The following is an 11,085-nucleotide window of genomic DNA, read 5'->3' as shown; positions in this document are numbered from 1 at the left end:
ATGTATATAATGTGATCTTTGGTCATAGAATGGGGGTGGCAGAAACTTCTGTTATCTCAGCTCTGTCCCAATACCCATTGATGTCAATAAAAACGATTGTACCTTATACAGGAGATTATGATGTGCAATACGCATAAACTTAAAGTTATAGGCATTCACAGCACACGAACAGAGTGAGGTAAAAGGAATGTAGCAGTTTCAATAACTTTTTGCAACAACGTTCATCTGTTGATGTCGATGTCCCAATAACTTTCTCAGTTCCAGCCAAGCTGGAGCAAACTACGGCATAAAGGGAGTGACCTTACCTAAGGTAGAATACATACATTAAGATGATACAGCAAAATAACACATTTCAGTTCTGACGATTGAACATCACTTATAGAGCATTTTCCTTTCTTTCTCGAGAGCATCACTGGTTTAGTTTTCTCTTTTTGGAGAGCATCACTGATACTTGTAGAGCTAGTGTCACTGGTATGTGAGTTACAGGATTGGCTTCTCCATGAGGGACCGGCATGTAGTTGTGCACGGGATCCTCGTGAACCGGAGGTGGCACTGAAAATAAGAGCATGCCATCAGATAAATAACAAATCATGTGTATCAAATTATCAGATGGTTGCACAGCGTGGCACTGAACGTAGGAATGCCATTTATCACTTGAGCCAGAAGAGAAGACAAGCAAGCTAATCACATCAAGATGTCATCTGTTGTGCAAGGGTCGTTGTATGCAAGTATACTAATAGATGGAAACAACAGACATCACCAACCACCAATGAACCCCACACAGCGATTCTAAATTTCCAACAGCTACTACAAGATCCCTAAATAGCCAGTTGCAAGAACTTAATCTAGGAGTGGTGCTATAATCAACACGGGTACTAGAAGTCACCCACCTGGCTGTCTGTGTTATGCAGCTATATGTAGGCAGCATGGATTAATAGAACTCTCATATAGTTTATATTCATGTAAAGGGGATATAATCCATCAGCCACTAGTGCGTGCAATGGTCTACGTTATGTTAAACTCCATATTGTTAGGATATAGGAGTATGTTAATATATATACTTATCTCCTCTAATCTGTGCCCTAGTTGCATCCATATAAATACATCCCTAGGCCACCATGTTGGGTGCGCCGATCCAATCTATTTCCTCTCTGTTTCACATGGTATCGGGCCTACCCCTTTGATCGCACGATGGGCTCCCCTACAGCTTCCGCTTCCTCCTCCTCTGCCGTAACCACGCTCTCCCTGCCCGCCGCCTTCAATGGGCTGCCGGCTTCTGCCGTTCCCCCTCCCTCCGCCAGCATGATCACCGCCAAACTTACCACCTCCAATTTCCTCCTTTAGAAGGCTCCCCCTCTACGCATAGCCGGTGCCACGGGCTACGTCGATGGCTCTCTTCCGGCTCCTGCCAAGCTTCTCAACCCCGATGACAAGGGGGTTTGTGCGCCTAACCCGGAGTATGCCACCTGGTTCTGCCAGGATCAGATCGTCCTCAGCTATCTCCTTGCCTCTCTCTGACGAGGTATTGCAGCAGGTGCATCGGCTGGAAACTTCTCGTGCCATCAGGGCTCATGTCGAGGAGATGTACACCACCCACTGCCGCGCCAGCATCATTCAGATCAAACTGGACATGGCCATCTTCAGGAAGGGCACCCTCTCCACGGCGGATTACTTCGCCAAGATCCGCTCCAACGCCGACCAGCTCGCCGCTGTTGGCCGCCCCATGCACTAAGAAGACATCATCACCGCTGTCATCACCGGCCTCGATAGCGACTACAAGCCTCTCATCACGGCGTATACTACTCGTCCCGAGGGCATGACGCTTGGTGAGTTCTACTCCCACGCGATCTCCTTCGAACAACGTCGCGAGTACAACGTGGCACGTCTTCATCTCCAGCATGGCGGCTCCTCCGTCAACTACGTCGCCCGGGACCCCTACGACAACACCAACAACAACACCAATTGGGGCAAGGGCAACTACCGCGGCAAGAGACGCAGCAACTACGTAGATCGCGATGGCTACAACAACAATTCTCGTGGCGGTGAGCACGGGAACCGTGGTGGCGGCGGCTCGCGCCAACAAGGCGACTATGGCAGTGATCGCGATGACTACGGTGACCGCGGTGATAACCGCGTTCAGTGTCAGCTCTGCCGCTGCCCTAGGCACTACGCCTGGGAGTTCGGTCAGCGCTACAACCATGCGTTCCAACCGCAACAGTCCAAGATGGCTGGCCTTGCTGCTGCGTCTCCTCCCTCCATCCTAGGTGACCTGGCTTGGTTCACTGACACCGGGGCCACGAACCACATCATCGGCGATCTGGATCGCCTCACGATCCGGGAGAAGTATCCAGGCAGAGACCGCATCCACACAGCTGACGGATTAGGTTTGCACATAGCTCACCGTGGTCATGCAATTCTTCCTACCCCTTCTGCTAATCTTCAACTTCGCAATATCTTGCATGTTCCTAACGCTGACAAAAACCTTCTCTCTGTCAATCGCCTTGCTGTTGATAATCATGCTTATCTAAAGTATTACCCTACTCATTTTCTTATGAAGGATTTGATCACCAAGAAGGTTCTACTTCAAGGCAGATGTGAAAATAGGCTTTACCCCATTAGGCCATCATCTCATCATGCTCTATCTTCGGTTAGGTTGTCAGCAGAAGATTGGCACGCAAGGCTTGGCCACCCTTCCACTCAAGTCGTTCAACATGTTTTATCATCCAATAAAATAGCTTCTTCTAGTCGGTCTATGACCCATGTGTGTAATGCATGTCAACAAGGCAAAGCACACTAGCTTCCTTTTCCTAGATCCTCGAGTGTTTCTTCCTTCCCATTAGAACTTATTTTTTTGGATGTGTGGGGACCTGCCAAAACATCATCTGGTGGGTTCCAGTACTATGTCTCATTTATCGATGATTATAGTAAATTTGTGTGGATTTATCTTCTCAAGAGAAAATGTGATGTGTTTGATGTTTTTCGTGACTTCCTTGCTCATGTTGAACGCCTTTTATCTCACAAGATTTTATGTGTTCAATCCGACTGGGGTGGGGAGTACGAGAAGCTTAGCAACACGTTTTTTCGTCAACTTGGCATTATGCATCATGTATCTTGTCCACACACACACACACCAGCAAAATGGTTCTGCTGAAAGGAAGCACCATCACATTGTTGACATGGGGCTCTCTTTACTATCACATGCGTCTATGCCGTTACGGCTTTGGGATGAGGCCTATCTCTCGGCATGCTATCTTATTAATCGTCTACCTAGTCGTGTCATTGGCAACCTTAGTCCTATGAAAAAACTGTTCACCACCAAACCAGACTACATGTCGCTTCGTACGTTTGGTTGCGCTTGCGAGCCCAATATGCGTCCCTACAACACACAAAAACTCGCCTTTCGATCCCAACAATGTGTGTTCGTTGGCTACAACATTCGCCACAAAGGGTATAAATGTCTTCATCTACCCACGGCTCGTGTTTATATCTCTAGAGATGTCACGTTTGATGAAAAAGTTTTTCCTTTTGCCAACCCGTCTGCCTCTCCCATACCACCTCGCGTTGCCGAGCAAACCATCCTTTTATTCCTTCATGGCCACATGGACTATGGTATATCTGCTCTGTCTTCTAACCTGGATGCAGGCTCTCCTTCGGCGCAGAAGATCCCCGGTGTGCCAGGCGCTCCCGCTTCTACGGCAGATCCGGGCACATGATCCAGACCTGATCCGGCCTCGGATCGCCCAGCCGCGCCAGACGGCGACAGCGACGCGCCAGGCGATCATGGGGAGGCGCCCCATCCGTTGGCCCACGTGGAGGCCTTTGATGGCCCGGTCGCCACCCCGCACGCCCTGTCCCCCTCAGTGGCGGGGCCCGCCACTGGCCCGGCTCCCTCCGCGCCCGACACGCCACAGGTTGTTGCCCACGTGCCTGGCAGGCAGTCGGTGGGCCGGGCCGGTCCCGCGACAGACACGCCTGCGTTGCCTATTCCCTCCTTGGGATCGCCGCCAGATTCTCCTGCTACGTCTGCTGGCAACACGGGATCCTAGGAGGATCCGATTCCCTCCTCGGCTGTTGCTCCCGGATCCTCTGCTCTGGCACCTCCTGCCCATGCAATGGTCATGCGCACACGTGATCATACTCACAAACTTGCTCATCGTACGGATGGTACTGTCAACTATGATCCGTCCCGCCGTGCGTTCCTGGTCTCCAGGGAACCCCGTGATCACCGTGAGGCCTATGCATCTCCTGCTTGGCGTGCTGCTATGCAGTTTGAGACTGATGCTCTTCGTCACAATGGTACGTGGACCCTAGTTCCCCCCCCCCCACCTCATGCCAACGTAATCGACTGCAAATGGGTTTTCAAAGTAAAGTACAAGGCTGATGGTGATAAACCACAAGAATAAGGGATCGCAACAGCTTTCGAGGGTAGAGTATTCAACCCAAATTTATTGATTCAACACAAGGGGAGCCAAAGAATATTCTCAAGTATTAGCAGCTGAGTTGTCAATTCAACCACACCTGGAAACTTAGTATCTGCAGCAAAGTGTTTAGTAGCGAAGTAATATGATATTGATGGTAACGGTAACAAAAGAGTAATGAAAGCAAAGTAATGTTTTTGGTATTTTGTAGTGATTGTAACAATAGCAACGGGAAAGTAAATAAGCGTAAACAAGTATATGGAAAGCTCGTAGGCATCGGATCAATGATGGATAATTATGCCGGATGCGGTTCATCATGTAATAGTCATAACATAGGGTGACACAGAACTAGCTCCAATTCGTCAATGTAATGTTGGCATGTATTCTGAATATAGTCATACGTGCTTATGGAAAAGAACTTGCATGACATCTTTTGTCCTACCCTCCTGTGGCAGCAGGGTCCTAATGGAAACTAAGGGATATTAAGGCCTCCTTTTAATAGAGAACCGGAACAAAGCATTAGCACATAGTGAATACATGAACTCCTAAAACTATGATCATCACCGGTAAGTATCCCGATTATTGTCACTTTGGGGTTAACGGATCATAACACATAATAGGTGACTATAGACTTGCAAGATAGGATCTATAACTCTCATATATTGATGAAAACATAATAGGTTCAGATCTGAAATCATGGCACTCGGGCCCTAGTGACAAGCATTAAGCATAGCAAAGTCATAGCAACATCAATCTCAGAACATAGTGGATACTAGGGATAAAACCCTATCAAAACTAACTCGATTACATGGTGAAGTATCAACTCCCCCAAGCTTAAACCCTAGCTTGTCCTCAAGCAATTCAGTTGACAAACTGAAAGAAATAAAGAAAAACTTTTACAAACTCTGTTTGCTCTTGTTGTTGCAAATATGTCAAGCTAGCATTCAAGTTTTCAGCAAAGATTATAACTAACCACATCTGCAATAATTCTCAGGTCTCATGATTACTCATACCAATCACGTAATCAACTAGCAAGCCATAATAATAAATCTCGGATGACAACACTTTCTCAAAACAATCATAATATGATATAACAAGATGGTATCTCGCTAGCCCTTTCTGAGACCGCAAAACATAAATGCAGAGCACCTTTAAGGATCAAGGACTGACTAGACATTATAATTTATGGTAAAAGAGATCCAATCATAGTCACACCCATATAAATTAACAGTAATGAATGCAAATGACAGCTGCGCTCTCCAGCTAGTGCTTTTTAATAAGAGGGTGATGACTCAACATAAAAGTAAATAGATAGGCCCTTCGCAGTGGGAAGCAGGGATTTGTAGAGGTGCCAGAGCTCGGTTTTGAAATAGAGGTGAATAACATTTTGAGCGGTATACTTTCATTGTCAACATAACAACCGAGAGATGGCGATATCTTCCATGCTACACACATTATAGGCGGTTCCCAAACAGAATGGTAAAGTTTATACTCCCCTCCACCAACAAACATCAATCCATGGCTTGCTCGAAACAACGAGTGCCTCCAACATACATCAGGTCCCAGGGGGAGTTTTGTTTGCAATTATTTTGATTTAGTTTGCATAAAGCATGGGACTGTGCATCCTGGTGACCAGCCCTTTATCTCGTGAGTGAGGAGCGGAGTCCACTCCTCTTGAGAATAACCCGCCTAACATGGAAGATACAGACAACCCGAGTTGATACATGAGCTATTCGAGCATACAAAATAGGATGATTATTTGAAGGTTTAGAGTTTGGCACATACAGATTTACTTAGAACGGCAGGTAGATACCGCATATAGGAAGGTATAGTGGACTCATGTGGAATAACTATGGGGTTTAAGGAGTTTGGATGCACAAGTAGTATTCCCGCTTAGTACAGGTGAAGGCTAGCAAAAGACTGGGAAGCGACCAACTAGAGAGCGACAACAGCCATGTACATGCATTAAAATTAATAAACATTGGATGCAAGCATGAGTAGGATATAATCCACCATGAACATAAATATCGTGAAGGCTATGTTGATTTGTTTCAACTACATGCGTGAACATGTGCCAAGTCAAGTCACTTAAATCATTCAGAGGAGGATATCACCCTATCATACCACATCATAACCATTTTAATAGCATGTTGGCACGCACGGTAAATCATTATAACTCATAGCTAATCAAGCATGGCACAAGCAACTATGATCTCTAATTGTCATTGCAAACATGTTTATTCATAACAAGCTGAATCAAGAACGATGAACTCATCATATTTACAAAAACAAAAGAGGTAGAGTTCGTACCAGCTTTTCTCATCTCAGTCAGTCCATCATATATCATCATAATTGCCTTCCACTTGCACGATCGAACAATGTGAATAATAATACGAGTGCACGTGCATTGGACTAAGTTGGAATCTGCGAGCATTCAATAAACAGGAGAAGACAAGGCAATATGGGCTCTTTTGTCAGATAAACAATAATGCATATAAGAGCCACTTCAACAATTTAATCAAGGTCTTCTCCTACTCACCCCCAAAGAAAAGAAAAGTAGTAAAACTATTTACACGGGAAAGCTCCCAACAAGCAAAAGAAGAACAAGAAATATTTTTGGGTTTTCTTTTTAATTACTACTACAGCATGGAAAGTAAATTAATTAAAAGCTACAACTATTTTTTTTGGTTTTTTCTTAAGGTTTATTAAACACACAAGAAGAAAGCATAAAAGGAAATAAACTAGCATGGATGATACAATGAAAAAGTATGAGCACCGACATCTAGCAATGAGTGTGTGTGAACATAAATGTAATGTTGGTGGGAAATACGTACTCCCCCAAGCTTAGGCTTTTGGTCTAAGTTGTTCTATGGCCACGGCTGGCCTGGCTGATATCCATAATAATAGTTGGGGTCGTACTGAGATGCAGCGGCTATCGCCTCCTGAGCAGCAGCGTGGCGACGAGCGGCCTCCACTCTCCTCTTGTACTCATCTACCTCCTCTCTGGTAATAGTATATCCTCCTCTTGTCTGATAATCAAAGAAAGCAGGAGCAGGGAGAGTAATATGGACAGCACGACGTCTGTCAAAGATTAGTCGGTACTGGAGAGGTGACTCGTTCCTCTCGACAAAATGGTGGGAAACCATAGAATCAAAATCTAAATAAGCAGGAGGCAACTCCATGTATCCTTCACGAATTTCTATCTCAAGAAATTTAGCTAAGCGGGTTGCATAAATTCCTCCAAAGAAATCTCCATTATGTCTATTATGATGCAACCTACGAGCTACAATGGCTCCCATATGATAAGATTGGTCTCCTGACACAGCACTCCTGAGAATGCTAAGGTCGGGGACACACATGTGACATGCTTCATCCTTAGCATTTATGCTCCTACCTATGAAGAGAGCAAAATAATGTATAGCAGGAAAGTGAATGCTCCCTATGGTAGCTTGCGTTATATCTCTGGATTCCCCTACAGCTATACTAGCAAGAAAGTTTCTAAATTCAGATTTAGGGGGATCCCTAACACTACCCCATTGTGGAAGTTTGCAAGCAAGAGTGAAATCCTCTAGGTCCATGGTATAAGATTTATCATAAAGATCAAACATGATTGAAGGAGAATTACGTGAAGATGAATACTCAAACCTCCTCACAAAAGAGCTTGTGAGCTCATGATACTGGGGTCATTTGTCTCCCTCAAAGTCCTCAAGATCGGCATTACGCAAATATGCATTAAATTCTTCTTTAATTCCTGCTTGATCCATAAAATTTTCAGAAGGCCACTCACAAGGACGCACTAGAGCGTCTCTTGGTGGCTCTTTGTCAGCATCACGCATTGCAAGCCTGGGTCCTTGCTTCTTTGAAGAACCACCTTGGAACATTTTCCTAAGCATATTTCTTCCTCTAAAAAATTCTGAATTTTTTTAGTAACTTCAAAATAAAAGTAAACCAAACTCAATAGTATTGATAGCAACTACTCCTACAAGTGCCTAGGGCCTATATCATGCATCAAAACTACTTTTGACCATATAAATTTGACATGCAAGCTCAAGAACAGGGTCACCTAAACAACACAAATTTGCAATGAATAAAACACTAGAACAAAAACTAATTGGACCAATGGAGGAGTCACATACCAAGGAACAATCTCCCCAAGCAGTTTTGTGAGAGGTGCTTTGAGCAAGGAGATCGAAAATGGCAGCAAAACGAGCTTGGACTCGGGTTTGAGTTGGTTTTTTCGTGTTTGGGGGAGGAAGATGAAGTGTGTGGCTGGAAGAATAAGTGGAGGAGGGCCACCATGGGCCCATGAGGCAGGGGGCGCACCCTAGGGGGGTGGGCGCGCCCTCCACCCTCGTGGCAAGGTGGTTGGCCCCCTGGTGTGTTCTTTGTTCCATAAATCCTCAAATATTCTATAAAAAAATCATATTTAATTTTCAGGGCATTTGGAGAACTTTTATTTTCGAGGTATTTTTATATTGCACGGATAATCAGATAACAGACAGAAAATTATTTATTTTGTTTTATTTCAACTAAATAACAGAAAGTATAGAGAGGGTACATAAGGTTGTGCTTCTAGTTTTATCCATCTCATGCTCGTCAAAAGGAATCCACTAACAAGGTTGATCAAGTCTTGTTAACAAACCCATTCCGATTAACATGAAACCGGAGAAATTTCGAATAACACTAGGTTACCTCAACAGGGATATGCACATCCCCAATAATAAGTATATCATATTTCTTATTGACGGTAGGAAGAGGAAATTCAAAACCTCCAAATATAATCGATGGAATTTTTCCGATAGAATTGATACTATGAACTTGAGGTTGTTTCCTCGGAAAGTGTACCGTATGCTCATTACCATTAACATGAAAAGTGACATTTCCTTTGTTGCAATCAATAACAGCCCCTACAGTATTAATAAAAGGTCTTCCAAGAATAATAGACATACTATCGTCCTCGGGAATATCAAGAATAACAAAGTCCGTTAAAATAGTAACGTTTGCAACCACAACAGGCACATCCTCACAAATACCGACAGGTATAACAGTTGATTTATCAGCCATTTGCAAAGATATTTCAGTAGGTGTCAACTTATTCAAATCAAGTCTACAATATAAAGAGAGAGGCATAACACTTACACCGGCTCCAAGATCACATAAAGCAGTTTTAACATAGTTTCTTTTAATGGAGCATGGTATAGTAGGTACTCCTGGATTCCCAAGTTTCTTTGGTATTCCACCCTTAAAAGTATAATTATCAAGCATGGTGGAAATTTCAGCTTCCAGTATCTTTCTTTTATTTGTAATAATATCTTTCATGTACTTAGCATAAGGGTTTGTTTTGACTATATCAGTCAATTGCATACGCAAAAATATAGGTCTAATCATTTCAGCAAAGCACTCAAAATCCTCATCATCCTTTTTCTTGCATGGTTTGGGAGGAAAAGGCATGGGTTTCTGAACCCAAGGTTCTCTTTCTTTACCATGTTTCCTAGCAACAAAGTCTTTCTTATCATAACATTGATTCTTTGATTGTGGGTTAGCAAGATCAACAACAGGTTCAATTTCTACATCATTATCATTACTAGGTTGAGCATTAATATGAACATCATCATTAACATTTTCATTAGGTTCATGTTCATTACCAGATTGTGTTTCAGCATCAGACATAGATATATCATTTGGATTATCAGGTGGTTCAGCAATAGGTTCACTAGAAGTTTGCACAGTTCTATCATTTTTCTTTTTCTTCTTTTTAGAATAACTAGGTGCATCAATTTTATTTCTCTAAGAATCTTGCTCAATTCTCTTAGGGTGGCCTTCAGGGTATAAAGGTTCCTGAGTCATTCTACCAGTTCTAGTAGCCACTTTAACAGCATAATCATTTTTCTTACTATTCATCTCATTGAGCAATTCTTTTTGAGCTTTAAGTACATGTTCTACTTGAGTGGTAACCATAGAAGCATGTTTACTAACAAGTTTAAGTTCACCTCTAATATTAGCCACATAATCACCCAAGTATGTAATCATATCAGCATCTTGTTTTAATTGTCTACCAGAATAAGAATTGAAGTCTTCTTGCTTAAACATAAAATTATCAAACTCATCCAAGCATTGACTAGCAATTTTAGTAGGAGGGATTTCAGCTTTATCATATCTATAGAGAGAATTTACCTTTACTACCTGTGTCGGGTTATCGATTTCTGGAGGTTCTTCAATAAATAAAGGATTAAGATCATATATTTCTTCATCAGGCGGTAAATTAAGACCATGTATTTCTTCAATAGGAGGTTAATTCTTAACATCTTCAGCTTTAATACCTTTTTCTTTCATAGATTTCTTTGCTTCTTGCATATCTTCAGGACAGAGACATAGAACACCTCTCTTCTTCGGAGTTGGTTTAGGAATAGGATCATTAATTGGAGTAGGAGCTGGCTCAAGAGGTGCCCAATTATTTTCATTTGTCAACATATTATTCAATAAGATTTCAGCTTCATCCGGTGTTCTTTCCCTGAAAAGAGAACCAACACAACTATCCAGGTAATCTCTGGAAGCATCGCTTAGTCCATTATAAAAGATATCAAGTATTTCATTTTTCTTAAGAGGATGATCAGGCAAAGCATTAAGTAACTTGAGAAGCCTCCCCCAAGCTTGTGTGAGACTCGCT

At 43.1% G+C, this 11,085-nt stretch overlaps 1 protein-coding gene across 1 annotated transcript in view; it reads right to left on the bottom strand.

Annotated features, from left to right (window-relative positions):
* Positions 1 to 409: 409 nt before the first annotated feature.
* Positions 410 to 11,085, bottom strand: part of LOC123153277 (uncharacterized) — a 51,326-nt gene continuing 40,650 nt past the window's right edge. Inside the window, exon 5 of the mRNA XM_044572473.1 lies at positions 410 to 552. Within this exon, the coding sequence (XP_044428408.1) occupies positions 410 to 552 (143 nt within the window). The remainder of the gene's footprint in view (positions 553 to 11,085) is intronic.

The sequence above is a fragment of the Triticum aestivum genome, chromosome 7A (assembly GCF_018294505.1).
Source record: "Triticum aestivum cultivar Chinese Spring chromosome 7A, IWGSC CS RefSeq v2.1, whole genome shotgun sequence".
Classification (NCBI taxonomy): Eukaryota; Viridiplantae; Streptophyta; class Magnoliopsida; order Poales; family Poaceae; genus Triticum; species Triticum aestivum.
The sequence above is the reverse complement of the archived record's forward strand: the minus strand, read 5'-3'. Positions and strand labels throughout refer to the sequence as shown.